Raw genomic sequence first — 20,556 nt, forward strand, 5'->3', positions numbered from 1 at the left:
CCGCTATCTGAATGTCATAAAGTGCCTTTAACGATATATCGTACAGCATAATTCTCTCTTTATTCTTGTTCAGATTTATGTTATGTCAGACGAACTGTCCTGTATTCAATGGCCGCATTTTGCAAGGTCAGCAGCAAACTGACTGTCTGAGAGTGTAACTATAGCATTTGAACTGCGCATAATGCGTCGCTCCTTTTAGATGCATTTGGGGACTGTCGACATGAGTCATGTGAAACGGCCTTTATGAGACAATACAAATGAGAAATGAACAGACAAAATACAAACAACTGCTGCCTTTGAGTGCAAGCTTCAAATGAACACTCATCATCTTGATCAAATGAATGCAATTATTTTTCACGACTGATCATTACTGAACTTGCAATGACTGTTCATTATGAGGCACTCGGATGCCCCAATTCAATCTAAATGAGAAAATATCTGCAATTGCAGTTCACAAACCTAACCGGGCCAGCAGAGGTCTCTCTGAGTCTGAAGCACAACAACTGGCTCTGTCGACAAGACACGGTCCTTAGAGACACATTTCAGATTACTGACTCACACAGAGCTGGAGTCTGTGATATTTCATGTGTAGGCACTCATGTTCCGAACAAAGCCCCTTGTGTTTGTGATGTCACGGTAAAACAATGTGGCGGACAAAGGAGGGGAAGTACGATTCCACCTAATGGCTGTGATTACAGAGCTCTACGCTACGGGAACACTACTAATGACTGCAGCTGCACAGAAACACACAACTCTTGACCCCTGTGTAAGTCCAGGTGAGCGGCAATCTCACTGGAGGAGGGTTGGATCTCGCCGCTCACCGGTAAGATCAAACTGAGGGTGTCTTTCCTGTTCAAAAGTCCAGGAAAGCAGCCCTTTAGGTCAGCCATTAGTCTGATAAATTAGTCACACTGATTCAGATAGATCCGGCTGTTCACTTCCACTACATTAGCAAAAGCCCAGCAGCCGAAGGGTAAAAAAATAAAATAAAAAAAAAGCTTAGTCGGACCCCATTCCACACCCAGTGCCAGATCGAGCGGGGAGCGTTTGGACTTCCCTACCTGATCCGCAAGCTTCCCGAGCCTGTGAGGCTACAACAGCCAGTGAGCAGATGAGAGACAGGGAGAGAGTGAGGAAAGAGGAAAACGGGGTAAAGATTTGTGGATGTGACAAAGAAAAGGAATAAATGAAATAATATAAAAGGATGATATAAGAACAATGTGGGGCAAAAGAACAAAAAACAACATGCAGAGTGTCAAATTAATAATAAGAGAAGATTTTATTGGTTGTTTATTATTTTTCCCCACTTATTGACATTAGCTGACAGAAAAAAAAAATGGAAATGTATTATTTATACATTACTACTTATATTTAAATATAACAATCAATATCTAATACTATTAAGTAGTAATATATAAATATATATATGTTTGTTATCAGCTGATGTCACCAAGGCTGTGTTTTTATTATAATAGATTATATAATATTACAATTATAGTTACATATCATGTTATACAAGAAAAAAAATCATTTTGACTTCATTTGAACTTAAGTCCTCTCAAAGTCTAATTTCTGCTGCCCAAGTTTACCTATCCGTTTCAGTGCATCCCTGTATTTATTCCCAACTTTTTTTTCCAGAAGGCTGGATAGTGCTCTCACCTGATTTATATGGAATGGTAAACCTGCTAGAATGAGTAAAAGTCTTCAACAGCGTCCTAAGCCACTGGGCGTAATGTCTTTGCCTAATTTTCAATGTTAATATCGGGCTTCAAATATTCGCCCTATACTGCACTGGCTCTATGAAGATCCCAGGGCTGATGAAAACCTACTTGTAAGATCTACACTTAAAATTTGGAAGCAGGGGAGACGTCAATTTGGCTGTCAAACTATGTCCCCTAAGTCCCCTATTCATTCTAATCATGTTTTTAATCCCTCAATAATTGATAAGTCTTTTACATCTTGGCAGGCTAATGGCATAAGGGAAATTAATGACTTATATTATGTTCATTTCAGCAGATGTGTGAGCAGTTTAATATCCCTAAGAATAATTTTTTTCTGTTACCTACAAATTCGTGATTTTATACGTAAAATGTTTCCTCAGTTTCCTGTTCCACCTCCCTGCTCTCCATTTGATCATTTATTGGAGGACCCTCCAAGATTGAAAGGCACTATATCAACATTATACTGTAAAATTTCATACATCCCTCTCTCATATAAAAGCTTTATGGGAAGATGATTTAGATATGGTTATTTCGGATGAGGATTGGGAAAAGTCTTGTGCAGAATACACAAATCGTCAGTTTGCGCAAGACATGGGCTTCTGCAGTGCAAAATTGTGCACCGAAAACACAAAAACTTTGTTTTTCTTTTTTGTAATATTGTCTTGAAACTCATAAATAAAGTATATATATATATATATATTTTAAAAAAGTCTCATTTCTGTCCATCCCACAATATATGATAACTTATGATAACTTAAGAGTATCTTATGATGTAATAGACATTAGGCTCCTAAATGTACAATAATTAATCTTTCTAGTATGTAACATCTGTAGTATGAAAAAGTTTTGTGGTGTTTTTTGCTTGGAAACAAAACATAATCCAAAAATGTTCATGAAAGCAGGTGGGTGGAAGTTAAAACAGCTCTTATTGCTAAATAAACTCCAGAGTTCACAACGGAGTCTTACAATAAGAGGGTAAATAAATAAATAAATACATAAATGGGCATGAAATGCTGATTATCATTTATTTGATTATATTATGTACACTACTGTTTACAAGTTTGGGGTCAGGAAGGTTTTAAAAGTCTCTTATGCTCACCAAGGCTGCATTTATTTGATCAGAAATACAGTAAAAACAGTAATATTGAGAAATATAATTACAATTTAAAATAACTTTTCTTATTTTAAAATGTCATTTATTCCTGTGATGGCTAAGCTGAATTTTCAGCATCATTACTCCAGTCTTCAGTGTCACATGATCCTTTAGAAATCATTCTAATATGCTGATTTGCTGCTCTTTTCAGGATTATTTAATGAATAGAAAGTCCAAAAGAATAGCATTTATTTAAACAGAAATATTTTGTAACATTTAATCAACATAATGTGTCGTTGCTGTATAAAGTTTTTTTTTTTTTTTTCACCAAAGATCTTACTGACCCCAAACTTTTGAATGGTGGTGTATGTGTCTGGGACAATGGTTAATAATTTAGTTTAGCAGTCACTATACAAAAGTATTTGACCACAGAATGCTGCGACTGACTAATCAGAATCAAGTATTCTAAAGAGCCGTATAATATCCTATCATCATACTGTCAATTGGCCACTCTACTCAGCAGCAGCTTCGGAAAACCCCATATCAGATGACTAGTACTATTTTTGACATTGCGTGCTACACGTTTACTTAAGTGGTGACCTGGTTTTACCTCTACAACATAATGACATCCTATAATGCTGTGTTACTCTCACTCAGAACGCAAACTAAAGTCACAGTGAAATCCTCTCGGCAAACTCCGAACACTAATCCCGGCTGCAGTCGGCTTGCTAAAACAACGCTGGGATTGGGATTACGGCAGAATCTCTGCCTCGTGTATTCTGGTCAGCAGCAGATTAACGTCTGGCGTGCTTTCAGCGGCCACGTGCGCAGTCAGGCACAACTAACCTGCAGGCAGATGGCCAGGTTCACTCTACATCCAAAGGAAGTGCTGACAGCTCGCGGATGCAGGCCCAGGTCTTTAAAGAGTTTGGAGAAGGACTGGGTGAGGGCTATCCTGGGCCTCTCCTCAGCGACCACCACACACGTCCTCACGCGAGACAGGTCAAGTCCACGGGACTGAAGAAAGAGAGAGAGAGAGAGAGAGAGAGATCAACCTTGAAATTTGATCAAGTGTAGCTAAAACAACAAGAACATTTATAATTAAAAAAACACTTCAAATCAACATGAAACTGTATTTTGCACAACATTTAACTTCTGTAATGTGACATTTCCTAAATAAAGTAGTACAGGATTAGATTGTGGATGTTCTGCTAATTATTTTGGTTGATTTTACCCTTAATGACATCAACTTATTATATTATAACATTTAACATATATAAAAAATATAATACATAATATATAAATATATAGAGATTTTAAATATATATTATTTTAAAATTAATTATTTTTATTTAAATGTAATAATGATTCTTTCCTAATAGCTGATGTCACAAAGGCTGTCTTATTATTATAATAGATGATATAATATTACTTTAATCCTACTAATATATATATATATATATATATAGACCAAACATATTATTCAGAGGGAAACGACACACAGGATTGATTGTACTTATTAGGACTGGATTGTGGATGTTATGCTAATATGACATTATTGGTTGAAATTATTTTTTCCAGCCCACACTGCATTGTTGACATCAGCTGATAAAAGTATTATTTATATATTACTTATATTTTAAATAATAATGTATTATTATACTTATTATTAATGTATCATTAATACATTTTAAATATAACCATTTTCAATTATTCTTTCTTATCAGTTGATGTCAAGGATGTGTCATTATCATATTAATTCAATACATAATATTCATAATCATATATAATATAATATAACATGCTTTAAATGGAAAAAGCATATTTTTAAGAAAGTAAATAAAAAGTAAATAGGATCAGTATACATCTAATGTTTTTCTTTAGTCTTTATTTAAAGAATAACTGAAGATGGCAGGAAGACAAGTCTGGGTACGAGAAAACATTTTCCCAGTTCTACCTCATTATACCAAAAAATGTCTTTCGGCCGGTACTCATTTTTCCTCCTCATTGATTGTCGTGATGTTAATAAACTGTACTCCGGTCCAGACTGCGGTTAGTAACTATGGCAATCTCAATGACTAAATCAGAGTAAATAAAACAAGATTTTACAAGACAGGCTCGCCAGGAGGCACGGGCGGCCTTTCCTTCACTAACTCAGAACAGACGTTAATTACACAGTCACACCTCCTGAACACAGAACACTCACACACGCAAGGCCACCAACAATCGCCTTCTGTCACTGCAGCAAATATAACATGAAATCTAACGAAAAATGATTTAGAGCTTCCTCAAGAAGGAAAGGAAGCGAAAGATTGACACTTTAGAGAGAATCGGGTACCTTGAGGGATTCTGTCTGCAGGCCCAAGCCCTTGGTGCAAAGCTCCATGACGGAGTACGAACAGAACGTGTCTCTGACCCGGAACTGACTGACAGCCAGCAGCCACAGAGCGGGGTTCACCTCCAGCTCGGACGGGGGAATCAAGATGGACTGATGCCCTGAATACACACTTCACCCAGTAGGAAGAGACAAGAGGAGAACGCAACGTTACCACCACACAACACAAGAGCAGAGGAACCTGCTCACCCTGACAAATAAGACACATCGGGAAAACAACACATCAGTCAAGCGAGACAGGAGCTGAGTACACTTTACGCTAGAAAAGACACAGCACAGCATAAAAACACACACACACTTGTGTGAACGCAGCACAAAACGAAGATTTTTCAAGGCAGCAGTCAACTGAGAACTGCTCGTCAGTGTGCAGAGTGTTAAAAAATACTCTGATGGTGAATTGTACATGGATGACTGAATTGTTAGATATCCAAAAAATTCAAAGAATTGTTCTGAATTGTGAAACTTTAAAAGCAAGAATGTGGAGCTTGAAGTTTTGTTAAGGCAATATTTATTCTTCTATATAAAAATCTGCTATTTGAGTAACACGTTGGAAATTGGATATAACTTTACACAGACAAGATTATTACGTTTTTTTTTAACCAGTTTTACACAAGTCTTGTAAATGAGTTCAAAAGAATTAAAAAAAATCATTGGCAATTAAAATTCTATAAAACTAAAATATATAACAAAATAAATATTTAATGAAGAAATAATAAAAAAAATTCACCTATATACTTTCATTCGAACTGTTTTTTACAAACTGAGGCATAAGGAAATTATTTTCTGCGTAGACTTTGAAACCTGACCATTCCTTTAAAATCAGCAATACTGCAGACACAGTGTGCATGAGTTCATAAAGATGCATTGTTTCAAGTATGAATCTTGTTTTTCAAATTGTAAATTCAGGCATGAACGTGGTGGTCTCTCACCTGCAGAGACACCAGAGGACAAATCCGAGGCCACAGTATGGATCCAGGCAGATGGCCACCTCACGAGAGGGATACAACTCACACTGGAGCTTTATAGAGCGGCAAAAGGCACTGGTGGCTGTGTGGGACATCTGAGATGATGTATAAAAAGATTCCATTATTTTTTTGTTATTACATAAAAAATTATCACAAAAAATGATTATATACATACAGAATAGTCGGCTTAAATGCATTTATCATGATTGTGCTTTATTTTATTCATAAAGCCAATTCACACCGCACAGACAGACGGCAACAAACACCAACAAGCAAGTTGGCAGTTGGATTTAGAATTTTATGAAAAATAACTTTCATGTTCACACTGCCCCAACAGACACCATCAAACACTGATTGAACATGTTCAGTCGGGTGAAAACAAACCCTGACCAATGCCAACAGACGTCGGCAGGGGTAACACACTGATCAGACAAAACCCAACAAACGTGTTTGCCTGTGCGGAGTGGACTGGCCTATAATGAGACCATGAGGAATGATGAGTTCTTTTTTGAGGAATGCAACTGGGATGCCATGTTTGAAGTGGAAATGCTATCAAACATAAAAGTATAGTGTTGTATAGGATTTTCAGGGGCCTGAAAAGTTCAGTTCTTGGTCAAAGGACTGAAGAACTACACAATACTGGGTGGTCGCCGCAAACACTCATGGCTCCAATGACAAAAGAGCAGTGGTCTGTTCAAAACCTGGTTTTCATCTCTTAACAATGAAACAAAAAAGTTCCTCTGAGCACATGACACCTGATCTCACCTATTGTAAACTGAGAGGGTTTTCAAACGTTTTCTCTCCGGGGTTTTTTGTATTGGAGAAGTAAAGAGCAGGGGTTTCTCATTTCTCACCTTTACTCCTGCAAGCATCCCTGTAGTGGAGACGCTGAAGTCCAAGTAAGCCAGCGTGTCTGGATTGGAGGGTTTGTAGAGCTGAGGGGGCTTTTTCTTTGGCAGATCATCTTGAAAACATGTTAGATATTAAATGAATGTTCATTTAGACTTTACATTTTTTGAAGAAGCCATCTGACCTTTGACCCACTCTCACCTGTGTCCAGAACAGGAGGCCACGACCTGACGTCCACTGCAGCAGACGCCTCCTTCGACTTCAGGAGCTTGGATATGATCTGTGAGGTCATCACACATGCTGATCGGCTCACCTGAACACAAATTCATATATTAGCGTTATTTGTTTTTTCTTTCACGATTCATATACTACATATGGAAGGATCTCAGGTCAACTCTCACCTCCACAATCATTTTCACAGTGGGCAGGGTGGTGGCGATGTTCTGGGGATGTGGTGGTCTCACTGTAATTGGTACACAGCCGGCATACAGGCATCCGTAAAAGGCAGCAATCAGATCTATACCTGTAAATTATAAAACACATATTCATATATGTGTGGCATTTGTGTAGATTTTTTATCCTAGATAAGAGGTCTCAAACTATCGGACAAGATATTTCAAATATCAAGCATAATAGAAGATCTGTTATGCCCTTTTACAAAGTCTTGATTTTGTTTTTGAGTCTATTAGAATAGGTATTCATGCTTCAATGTTCAAATAACACATTCTTTTTCACATATTTTACATTGTTGCAGCATCTCTCTTCCCAGTCTGTCAGCAGCACTCTGTTTAGTTCCTGTCTCTATGAAGACCTTCCTTTCAAAAAGCGTAATGTGCTCTGATTGGTCAGTTGAATCAGTGTGTTTTGATTGGTCAACCACTTTGTGCATGTTTGAAAATATCATGGCCCTTACCATAACTGTGAGTTTTAACACAGTACGAACGCAACTCAACCAGGCCTCTCCCTATTTATTTTGCGTATACCAAATATTGTGACGTGTACGTTCCCAGAAGAAAACTCAACACTACAATCGTGCGCATTGATATACTGTAGAGATTAACTCCCTTTGGAGTGGACTTTGTGCTTTGTAACTTTGCAATACACATTAAAGAAAGTTGAAAATGTAAAAAAACACAATACACCCTCTTTAAATAAATGTTAACGATTATATCAAAACCAGACTGGAATGTTTCTGGGTGGTTGTCAGGGAATATAATCTTAGTCATATTTACTGCACTAATTTGAGACCCCTGGTTTAGAGTATGATAATAATGTGAATATAGTGGGACTGATCACAGATTTCGAGCTGTAGATTTGTAACTGATGGTGTCGTACCAGGTGGGTATACCAGCGCAACGTGATCACCGTCCTGCAGGTGGCCTCGCTCCATCAACATGGTTGCTATCTTCTCCGCCCGCTTATGCAACTGAAGACACGTCAGTGAGCTCAGGACTGTTCCCTGCATTCACACACACATACACAAACATGTCAACGATACAGTTCCCTCACAGTTCTCAACTCAGGATGAGTTATCACAACTTTTCTATGGAGGGCATGTGGTGTTCAAAATAGCCTGCGATGACAAATGGTTGCAGTTTTAGTTTATATAAAAAACGTATCCCTTGCAAACCAGGCCAAAATCATTTATGATTCCAATTCCTGCTCCCTAGAGGGGGGAAATGGTGCAGAAACAGAGATCTTTCTTTCTTTCTTTTTTATTACCTCATGCACAGAAGAATTTAGCACCAGAATGGAATAAAAAGTGGTTTTCTTTAATAAAAAAATAAACAAAATGCAAAAAAACGAATTAAATAAATACTTTTTTTAAAAGTAAAAGTAAAAAATGCAATATAGCTATATATATATATATATATGACCTTCGGTCAGCATAAGAGACTTCTTTCAAAAACAAAAACAAAACAAAAATTATTGACCCCAAACTTTTGAACAGTAAGTTCTTGAACAGTAACTTATGTACAGTATCTTACTTATAACATGTCATACCCTTGAGCTGAGGAGGGTGAAGAGCACATGATCCGGGGTTGTCTGGGCTCTCCACTGCAACACCTCAGACAGGAAGAGGAACTATGGGTGGAAAAAGGAAGCCTGTGATGATTATTACAAAATCCAAGATATTTAATTATTTAAGGGAGATTACATGATATTCCCAAAATCTGATTATCATTAAATCAGAAAATATTAATACACATTTTTTAATACACGTTTTTTTTATTAAAATGTTCACATACGAGTGGGACAAACAGGTGGGTGTTAACAAGTCTAATTAACCTGATTCAATCTATTGTTTAGCCAAATGCAATATTTATAAAAGAGACATGACATTTGACTGTAACTGTTAAAACAAAGGATGCTTTTTTTGCAATTAGCAAGACCTGTTAAAGTCATTAGTAAGCGGTGCTGTTGTTATCTTAAGGTTGCAAGTGAATGCAGTCATGTGTTACCTCATCTCCCAGTGTTATTCACACATCGGATCGCATTCCTCCTCTTAAAAGCATGAAATAAAACTATTTTCATTCACTCAGCGGGCCTGATTTTCATAGGTATGAATGGATTGAAGCAATGAAAAAAACAACAAACACAAGCTTTGCGGTGTAAAAATGGAAAACAGTCATGTACGGCTGTGACTCCTTGAGCGGCGCAGATGGCGGAGGTCACATTTGTTGGTGTCAGACAGAGCATACCCATGCAGGGCTGGAAGGGTGTGAAGAAATGAGCGAAAGAGAGAGGATGAGGAAGGCATGCAAGAGACAGCAGCCAACAACTGTTGCAGCACTGTGTATGTGTGTGCATATTTAAGCCTGTGCACATGTTTGTTCGAATGTGTGTGAGCATATGCGGTTCGTGTGTGAGGCCGACAGCTGTGCTGCGGTGTATGAGTGTGTTAAGGTTATGGTGTTGTGCACAGCAGACAGGCTGACGGAATAATGGTTGCCATCTTTCAGCCTGAGAGGGCAGTGTAATGGATTGTATTCGCGTTGAGGTGGTTGACTGACAGCACAGCAAAACCAAAGACATCAACTCAACACTAACAGCACAAAAAACAACCCAACCAGCCCTCCCAAACATAGCCCAGCGTGCAATACTCATTCTAATGGAGTACTCGGTTTTCCACAAAAACAGCTTTTTTAAATCCTTACTTTAAAAAAAGAAAAAAGAAGAGAGAACGTTTTAGAAGCATAAAACTGTCAAGTTCTGGTTTGGTGACATAATGTTTTAACAGTTTCCCAGAATGCTGTCTGTAGGGGTTGGGTTTGAAACGACTCTGGCTGAGAGGAAGAGGTCTGACAAGCCGTCAGGGGTCAGTTCCCCTACCACAAATCCAGTTGGGATAATTACTGCGTGCCACACAGTGTCCAAAATGAATGCTCGGCGGGCGCCAAATGTGTGTAATAAGTTGGCTGGTAACTTTATAAGAGGCTGCAACTTGTTTAAGTCAAATTGTAATATTGATCATCTGACTCCTGCTGATGTAAGTGACACAAGCGATTCAAATCCACACCAGCTATTAAATACAAAACATCTGTTGCGAATCACCCATCGTCAAAAAACGTGGAAAATTTACCATCAGAGGTTTAATTAAGAGGCCTAAAGTTATCCATGTGGTGACACGTGTGGAATATTCCAAACATTAAGCCACCAAAATGAAAACACAGGGAAGAAAATCCCAATCTGTCTTCAAGTTTGTGACAGATGCAGGAGAATCAATCATCTCATATATTTCATGCTGAGAAAATGACCAGAGGAAAAAAACTGTTTGTAAAAAACAAATTTAAAAGACAAAAAATATGCATGTGCTTTTTGCATTTTAATAATACTGTAATAAAAATAATTTATTTGATTACTTTTTATGACACACACACACACACACACACATATATATATATATATAAAAAATATTTTGAAAAAAGAAACCGTAACAAAAGAAAAAATTTAATATATAAAAAATGTTTTTTTTTTAATCATTATTTATTCATACACATTTTAAATCAGTAAAACTGCAAAGATATATAAGTACACACACAAACACACTCATATTTAATAAAAAAAATATATATTTGAATGAATATGCAAAATATTGTTTTTTTAACTGGTAAATATTCTAATACCCATTTTTTGACTCAGATGCTTCATCTCCTCTAAAAGCAATTATAAAGCATCCTGAGGCAGTTTAATGTATTGCAACGCTGGCATTAAAGACAAATATATGCCAATTTCTGTACATATTCTTGGCTGGATGGGACTGGATGGTTTGCTGGAGGTGAGGAATGAATGAAAGGGGAGGGAGAATGAATGGAGTGGCAGATGAAAATCGAGGCCCCATGGTACCACACACACACCTTTCTTGCCTGATCATTGTCTTCGATCTGGCCCAGATCTCTGCCACTGGCCTGAGCGATCCTCTTCCCTGAGACCAGGTTTCCCACCATCACAGAGGCGGGTCCAATCTCTGCAGGACCGAGCAGAGGAAGCACATCACAAACAAGCAGACGACAACACACACACACAATTTCTGGCACTTCTAATTTCGTACGACATCTAAGGGTGACCTTGCCGCAGACAGACCTGGCTGTTTCTGTCTGGGTTTTGGCAGGTTAGTGACGCAGGTGTGAGGGCACATTAGGACGTTACAGGGATGCAGGGAGCCTTCCAAAAACAGCTGCTTGGTCTCCGACAGGTGGATCCCTCCCAGCGGAGTCTTGGGAAGGGTGTTAGCGGGCACCAAAGCCAAACAAAACACCCCCACGTTGTGGATGCTGTCTATCGCCTGCAGAAAGAAACACATTCGATTGTCAGGTGAGGTTTAAAAATAGACTTCGTAAGAAGCCGAGAAGAGGCTGCCAGCTGAGATCTGATGCAGCCGCTGACCTTTACCGATGCCTTGGGGAGAACCAAATTACCAAACAGGAATTCAGGAAGTGGAAGGAAAAAATACCATATTTGCAAGATTAATGACCTACAACAAAAGAGTGGAATGGAACCGTCTGGGTGGGTGGAAGTGAAGGCCAACCTCCGTGCCTGAATGCATCTTGTTATTTTTACATGCCGGTAAGGACTCGTAAAGTGCTGACAGAAAGTACACAAGTCAGCAATAGCGCGATATCTAATTCAGTTTGGATGGTGACTGGGGTTACGCAGCGATTAAGGTGACTCCCGCCAGACTGGACGGGAATAGCAAGTCGCCGCTGCCCGAATCGATCGGCAAGGGTGTGTATAAAAAGGACAAATACCTGCAGTACACGGCTCATCCACTGGAAGCTGTCCTCCTCTGTGGAGTCCGGCCGCTGCTCGGCTACGACCACAATTCTCTCGTCATGCAGGACCGTCACAGAAAATACCGCTATCCTGAAGATGGAGATACAGACAGGAGATATCAGACCGACCCCTAAAACATCTCGAACCAGGAACTAGTGGCCAGAATCGATTTTAATTTAACATTATTAAAATTAATATAAAAATAAAATAAAAATTGTAATATTAATAATTACATTTACATTTATTAATTCTTATTATAACAATTAATACAAAAAATAGTAATAGTTAATAATTCTAATTATTACAATAATGAATTAGAATTAATTCAAATCACAAAACATAGCTGAAGTGATAAACAGCAGAGTTTAATTAAAACATTTATTTTAAAACTACCAAAATGTAAAGTGTTGCAAAAGAAGTTTAGGGCACCTGTGAGTAATTGTTTTCATTACATTTTATTTTGTGTTATTACTTTAATTTTAGTTTAGGTCATTTGGGTCAATAAATGTCAATACAGTTTTTATTAAGAATTAGTTTATTTAGTTTTACTTACACTACGTATATTCATAATGTTTGAATCTGATTGGTTGAGGAACGTTCTGAGTTGTGCAATTATTTTCAGGGAAACACGGCTAAAGTAGTTCCAGGCAGGTCTTGACCACATTACAGATCCACTTTGCAAAATGATTTCAGTTATTTCAAAGGTCCTTACAGCCTACAACAGCAAAAGAACCAAAACCCACGACGACACTGACCAAACAAATAAATATAGTGAATAATAGGATAAAAACAACAAAATATTGCCATGTTTTTGCCACAAAATTACGTTTTATTATGTACGGAAAGCAAACACTCTCACAGAAACGTGTTGTAAGCGCTGCTCTGATGGTTTTATCAGTAAAATAGTTTAGCAACTTAAAAGCTACATGACATTTCTCACTAGAGAGGTAATAACGCAGCTGTTCTTGGAGTAGACAAACTTACAGTTTTGCTATTAGTAGAGACACTGCTGCTGAACGCCGTTCAGAGATGTACAGACTCTGGTAAATCACACACGCTTAATCTCTTTCTCTCTCTCTCTCTCTCTCTCTCTAATAACTGCATTAGTCTGCTATCTATGGCTCAAGCCTCTGTTACTAGCTCTATAATGACGTTTGTAACTCCGCTTTGTGTCGTGGCCGCATTACCACCTCAGGTGTGCAATATTTTCTAATAAATCAACGACCTGTTGTCAATTATTCCTTACTTATTTTAGTACTTAAACTAAACGAAAATGAGAATTGTTGCCTTGGCAACTAGCTAATTAACAAAGTAACAAAATAAACAATGTTTATTTTGTTTCAAGTAATGAAAATGTATTTTTATGGCTTGACTATATTATATTATTACTGTAACACATCTGATTTACCACACTGCATAAAGATTTAAGAAAACTGATGAACAAAACCTGAGGTAATTTCACAGAGGCAACTGAAACAGAACAACTCCACCACAACACGCAGAGCACACGCTCTTGCCGCCCCAGCAGGTGTTAAATCCATTTAATTTGCACTCAGCATGTCCAAAGCAAACAAGCTCATGCGCTATATATACCACACGGTCTTTGATGACCAAGAAGAATATGCTATGTTTGTTTGTTTTTAATGTGTTCTCACCTGCCCCTGTACACAAACTTCATGGGCTCCACCGCTAGCGCTGTGGCGACAATATCGTCAGCGTTGTGTCTCCGTCCACTCACCACCATCAGACCATCCATCTTTCCAGACACGAACACCAGCCCACCCGGGCCTATGAAACCCAGCAGCCCTGTACGAGTGAAGGGGTACTCACTGATAGGAGCCCCAGAGCTGCTCATGGGAAAAACCTGACAGCCAACAAAACAAAAGACAAAAATTAAGATCAAACTAAACATTTGTAAATTTAATACAGCATACAAATGTGGAAGTTCACTCTATGGCTATGGAGTAGAGGTGTGCACGGCCGTGGGATCTGACACAACAGTGTGGCGCAGGACAAGTGTGGAGTGTGCTGAGTGTGGATACGTGAGGGAAGATACTGATATGTGCGTGAGAATCGGGAGAAAGAAATTACTCGTGGGCTCCCACAAAATATAATTATCTAATAACAACAGCACGTAGAAGTCTGTCACTGGAGATCTGAAGTGTCATGTCTGTGGAAATTGGAAAAAAATAGCCTAGAGACAATGGAACTAGACAGAATCCAACAAGGACCGGGAGTGAAAAATCCACATAGACCTTTTCCTATGGGCTTTTGTGGGCGGGAGTGGGACAAAATGTGAAAGTTTAGGGCGGAACGGGATAAAATATAACACATTGTTTTAGTTAGCTACTTGTGGTAGCGGGATTGAAAAATCCATCCTGTGCAGACCTCTATTATAGAGTCACTTCTCCCCCATTTCACATTACAGTGAAATGATAACAGATTGGCTGAAAATTTTTACTTTACATTTAGATTTAAACTTGTGGACTTAATGTAGGCTCAACAGATTTACAGTACTAAATGACAGAAATCTAGAAAGATTAGCTACAAATACAACTGGCTGAGTCCAAAATGCATTTCAATGATCTGCCATTATTTTATTTGGAGGTAACGGTGAAGTTTAATGGCTAAAAAACAATTCAATTAAGTCTATGAAATACTTTTGAGAAAATAGGCACCAAAATGGTTTTGGATAGTGAATATTTTTTACTTTTGTGTCATTTGGTCACACAATTTTTTCACCTCAGAGTAAAAAAAAAGTACTTCTCAAAATTGAGACTTTTTTTTGTAATTTTGTAAAACTTTATAGTGTATCTCACTATATTATACCGTATTTATATATATATCACAATTGTGAATTTATATATTATAATTGCGACTTTATATCTCAGTTGCGACTTCACTTCTGATTGCAACTTTATATCTTACAATTGCGATTTTATATCTCACAGTTGCGACTTTATATTTCACAATTAAAATTTTATTTCTAATAATTGTGACATTTTATATCACAAATCCAACATTACATCTCACAATTGGGGCTTTATATCTTAAAAGTGGGACTTTTTATCTCAAATTTGTGACTGTTATTTGTAATTGCAACTTTATATCTCATAGCGTGACATTATATCTCACATTTCTGATTTTCATTTTAATATCTCACAATCACCTGTTTTATTTTTATACTCTATGAGGTGAAATCAGGCTTCAGATATCAGACTTTGTGAAAATGCTCTACTCATTATTTCCGAGCAATTTAACAAACAAGCCAAAGAAAAGACTGTGATCAGAGTATTTTAACATCAGTTCAAGCAGAGGTCTAGGGATTGTTGGAAGGAGAATCTACAGCCAAATCGATCTCGCTCTGATAGGACACAAACCTCAAAGGTGTTTTTTGTCATGCCCGAAAGCCCATAATATGACATTCCCGTGGCGATGGAACACACACACAGCTCTCCGATCTCATCTGTTCGGCACAGCTGAGGAACTCCCTCTGGTTTGACCACACACATCAGAGCTGCACATACACAACATCAATAAACAGATTACACACTTTATGAAGCAGTAAATACAGCACATAGAGAGAGAGGCGTAGACATTACACAACGCCCGTCTTTGATGGCTCTTCTTTAATGCTAAACATACAACAATATTTACATAGGCACATTCAAGACTTTCTCAGAACCATTTGTGCATGTACATATGTGTACCTCCTGGCATCACAGTGCCCACGTCCTGTACGGTGAGTACTGACAGGCGCTCCTCTGAGTCCACTCTGATGACACCGTAGCTCAGACCCTGCATAGACAGAACTCCTCGACCCGGCGGCTGGTTACTGTCATCTGTAGGCCTAAAACGAGAAATAAAATGCAAGATCAGAGCAATATATGGAATCACGGTTGTGGATCACGCTTAACAGTGACTCTAATGCAATGCAAACCTGAAAAGGAAGCTGATTGGTCTAACTTGTTTTGATGGACAACCCTAAGCCACACCCACATATAATGTCCTCTGAAAGACACTCGTCTGAGCTAACAGATATGTTTGGCAAAGTACAGCAGGCTTTATTTGAGCAAAATACATAAAACAGGGTGTGCTGGAAATAATAGCTCTGTTCCAAAAACTAGTGTGCTGCTTTGCTGTCTCCACACTACATAGGGTGCCTACTAAGGGACCTTACAAGAAACTGATGGAGAACTTAGAAATTGGTTCCAACAGCATTTGATTCACCATTCTATTTTTTAAATTTAGTAGTTTCGAATATAATGTAAGTATATATCAGTATATATCAACATTTCTTGCATCTTGAATGATTTTTCCCCCCACAGAGCCTCAGGGATTGCCTCTGTAAAGGACATTCAGTCAAAATTAGGTATCTTAGAATGTGACGTTTTTCCCCCAAACAACCGTCGTCTCGGGTGTGTGCATAATGTCTAACTCTTTAAAAAGCTGTCTAAGTTTTGGAACAGAGCAAAAGTGCAGAAATGTTGGACCAATCATCTAGAGCTCTGAAATGAAAATGAGAACGAGGAAGGAAATTATTACCAGAGTGAGAAATATTCTGTGAACCACATTGCCCAAACCAAATGAGTGCAAAGGGTGAAAAATGAGGTTACTTCTAGTTTGCTCAGTAAATCCACAAATGACAATGACATAGCTTCTTTGATGACAAAAACAGCGGAATTACGTTTTGTTGGTTGCCATTGAAATAACTTTTTCCTCTGACTTCACTATAAGGTGAAGTTTTCATCTATGACTCCAGGCTCTTTTATTAGCTTTCAATTTGTTTCACTTTTTGTTCAAATTCATACAAGCTGTTCTCATCCTCAAATTTGTCATGAGAGAGAGAGAGAAGGTCTGTTAAAACGTCCAGCGATGGAGTTAATCCTGTGGAATGAAAACCATATGCTCGGAGTTCTGTCACGAGTTTGATTCGGTCACAAAGCAAAGATGTCAGGACTATTCAGGGCTGTAATTATGGAGGCAGCCTAAAAAAAACATTATTTTCTTGTAAATGGTTTTGGAAAAGTGCATTGAAGACATACACAGACTTCGGTAAAGCTCTCTCGATGAACCATTAACTTCAATCTGTCTGTCTAACCAACAGGAAAATGTTTGTGTCCATATTTCCATCTTTTTTCAGAATCTTTTGGAATACGAAACTCATAAAAGGGACAGAAAGATCTAAATGTTCTGGAAGGAAGTTTACAGGGTGAGTGAGTGGTCAATGTGTCAGCACTCCTCTCACCTCCTGATGGCAACGGTTAGGGCTTCAGCTGAGCTGGCACATGGACAGATGACCTCTGGACGTAGTCCTTTACTCTGGAAGACATTGAGGAACGCGTCACATGATGAGATGGACCCTGCAGAGAAAGGAAGAGAACATTACGTACTATAATGTGAGGCCTGTCTCATATAACATTTTAAACAGTTCATACTTTTAGAAGTATCCTAACATTGTAGGTTACAATGGGAACAGAGTTCTTAAAGGGAGAGTTCACTAAAAAAACATCCAGTTTAAAGGGGCCATATCATATAGTATTGTAGCATTTCAGTTTTCCTCCTGAAGACCACTTATGCTAGTTTACATTTTTTTTGCACCCAAAAAGTCTTTCATTACCAGCCTTAGAATTAAACAGATTGTACCTTTACGATTTCTATATGTAAATAACTTCTATTGTGATTGTTTACATTTTGTCTACCCAATGGGTAAAATTACAGAATACATCTGGGTGTTCATGTTTTAATGTAATACTTCATGTTAAAACAAAATAAATAAATGGAAATTATGTATGTATGTATGTATGTATGTGTGTATATATATATATATATATATATATATATATACACACATACACACACATACATACACACACACATTTTCTCTAAAATTATCATTATTGCTATGCATTAAAATAAATTTAAGAAATTAAAAATCGAATTTCTCATTACAGTAATGTAAAATATTTGTTAAATTAAGTACAACAAATAAGACCATGATTTATATATGATATTTTTCATTAAAACAGTTAGTGATAAAAAAAATAGGCTTTATTTTCTTTTTTACATAGATTTTCACCTTTTTTTTTCTTAATTTTTTTTTTTCGTGGTCAGGAACTTGTGGCTCACCAGGTTTCTCACCATTTACCAGTATATGATCATAAAAAACTTCACATCACTAGAGATCAGTTTCCTGCAGAAAACTCCTTTGTTTTACAGCCTACAGAAGTTAATAAAAAGTCAATTCACGATAATATTTCAAGATGTTTCGACCAACTTCCAGTACTGTGCACAACATCAATCAATGTTATGTTTTGATGGCTACGTTCACTGTTTGGAAACGCCAACTTTATTTACTCATGGTATGGACCTAAATAAAGTTATTGTTTTTGAATTTTTTTTTATTGAAATATGAGTTTTTGTGAGATTCACCCAAATGTTCTTTGACTGGAAAGGAATCCTTGTGTTATAAAACAGTACACAGTCTACACAGTACATCAATCCATTCATCTCAAAACACCAAGAAAAAACCTCATATGACTAGGGATGCTCATTTCGATTAATTTTCCCGATCGACAACCGCCGCTCGTTAATCGATTATTAACCGTTAATTGATAAGATTATAATATTGAATTGGCATTAAATACAAATAAAATTGCAAAGTGCAAACAGCAGCATACAGAACAGATCAACAACAGAACCTGGATTCAGCTTAAATGTTCACGCACCTGCAGCATAAGACAGTGAGAGAAAAACAGAATAAAATAATACAAATAAAAAACAAAATAGGCCTACACTAAATATATTTTTTAAACTTAAATAATTAACAAATTAAGATGACAAAAAGAAAACACTGAATCCGTTTGAACAAAGCTTTCAAAAACCGGCAATTTTTTTCCGTTAGACTAAGATTTTTCGTTAACACCTTGTCTAATTTTTATTTTAAAAAAGCAACATATCAACGTGATGTGGGGTCAGTCTCAGGGGCGCCGCTAAGGGGGTAAAAGTTAGGACGATTCTAAGCGCCCAGGCACTTTTGGGGGCCCCAGAGATTGATTTTATTAACGGAATGGGTGCGGTAGGGGGCCCAACCTCATATTCTTTCATAGGGCCCAAAATTGATGGTGGCACCCCTGGTCAGTCTGGAGCGCAGCCTGTTGACAGTTAGACCCGCGGCAGAAAACACCCTCTCCGATGGGACGGATGTCCCGGGAATACACAGGTAACGTCTCGCTAGAGACGTGTGTGGTTGCGCATGTCGACGCGCTCCGTGAGTTAATAAATATAAGCTATAGTATTTTATTTTTAAACCATGCAGCAAACGGAAAAAAAAGAAGCTTAAAAAAAAACATTTTAAACCGTTTAACTGATAGTATTAATCGGTCAAAATTTTTACTTTCGGTTAAAGATTAAACGGTCAATATGAGCATCCCTACATATGACCCTTTAAAACCATTTTACTTGAATATTCCATCAGAAACACATCGACTGTAGGGGCATTTACATTGGCATTTGAACGAAACAGGCAGCAGAAGGAATGTTTTGTCCTTCAGTGTGTCCATTTGTGTATTATGTGTCTGTATATGTCAGGAAAATGGCTTCTGGGCATCATCTATCCTGACTCATCTCTTCTGTGAGTTATAATCCCAGAGGGCATATATGAGTGCATACATTTATATTACACACTTATGAATGATGCTTTTAGCTTTTTTCAGGTTGCTGGGTATGTAAACAGCTACTTAAACCTCAGTTTGTTTCCAGTCAGAGGAGTATTTCATGAAACAAACAGGTGTGAGAGGAAGGTTAAAGGTGGAAGGGAAAGGAAGAGTTAATAAAAGGAGAGAAAGAGAGAAAGCTCACATGGGTTGGATCCGTCGGCCACCACCAGCATGCGCAAGGAGCTCAGGTTGATGTCTCTCTGATCTCGGTGAGCAACTAGAGCCCAGTGCATATCCCTGGACTTGACACAAGCCACTTTACCTACACACAAACCCACATATTTACTATACAAATCACAGGAATGGCCATATTAGACACATACAAAACTGTATCAAAGAGCATTTTCACGTCAACATGACTAATTCACAAAACATGAGCAGAACAAATTTCTGAGTAAACCCTTTAAATGGTCCAGTGAGGGTTTTTACAACTGATTTATTCAGAAATTTTTCCCGTTCGTGTTTCATGAAAAACTACTAATAAGATTAAAGATTAAGACTGAAGTCTATTCATATCAAACAAAACAATGCATACACATAT

General features: G+C 37.7%; 1 protein-coding gene across 8 annotated transcripts in view; it reads right to left on the reverse strand.

Moving 5' to 3' along the window:
* Positions 1 to 20,556, reverse strand: part of dip2ca (disco-interacting protein 2 homolog Ca) — a 101,411-nt gene that overhangs the window by 5,091 nt on the left and 75,764 nt on the right. For 4 of the 8 annotated variants that reach the window (XM_084398339.1, XM_084398343.1, XM_084398341.1 and 1 more), the window contains 16 exons: positions 20,158 to 20,277; positions 17,546 to 17,660; positions 16,008 to 16,147; positions 15,678 to 15,814; positions 13,953 to 14,161; positions 12,273 to 12,387; positions 11,608 to 11,809; positions 11,382 to 11,491; positions 9,028 to 9,108; positions 8,359 to 8,482; positions 7,425 to 7,546; positions 7,225 to 7,336; positions 7,029 to 7,138; positions 6,139 to 6,269; positions 5,153 to 5,321; positions 3,661 to 3,831 (listed from right to left, as the gene is read on the reverse strand). In XM_084398339.1, the coding sequence (XP_084254465.1) occupies positions 3,661 to 3,831; positions 5,153 to 5,321; positions 6,139 to 6,269; positions 7,029 to 7,138; positions 7,225 to 7,336; positions 7,425 to 7,546; positions 8,359 to 8,482; positions 9,028 to 9,108; positions 11,382 to 11,491; positions 11,608 to 11,809; positions 12,273 to 12,387; positions 13,953 to 14,161; positions 15,678 to 15,814; positions 16,008 to 16,147; positions 17,546 to 17,660; positions 20,158 to 20,277 (2,168 nt within the window). Of the gene's footprint in view, positions 1 to 776; positions 1,092 to 3,660; positions 3,832 to 5,152; positions 5,322 to 6,138; positions 6,270 to 7,028; positions 7,139 to 7,224; positions 7,337 to 7,424; positions 7,547 to 8,358; positions 8,483 to 9,027; positions 9,109 to 11,381; positions 11,492 to 11,607; positions 11,810 to 12,272; positions 12,388 to 13,952; positions 14,162 to 15,677; positions 15,815 to 16,007; positions 16,148 to 17,545; positions 17,661 to 20,157; positions 20,278 to 20,556 lie in introns of those variants that run through there. The other 4 variants (XM_084398344.1, XM_084398346.1, XM_084398345.1 and 1 more) reach the window with 3 other exon arrangements.

This window comes from Rutilus rutilus, assembly GCF_951802725.1.
Source record: "Rutilus rutilus genome assembly, chromosome: 24".
Taxonomy (NCBI): Eukaryota; Metazoa; Chordata; class Actinopteri; order Cypriniformes; family Leuciscidae; genus Rutilus; species Rutilus rutilus.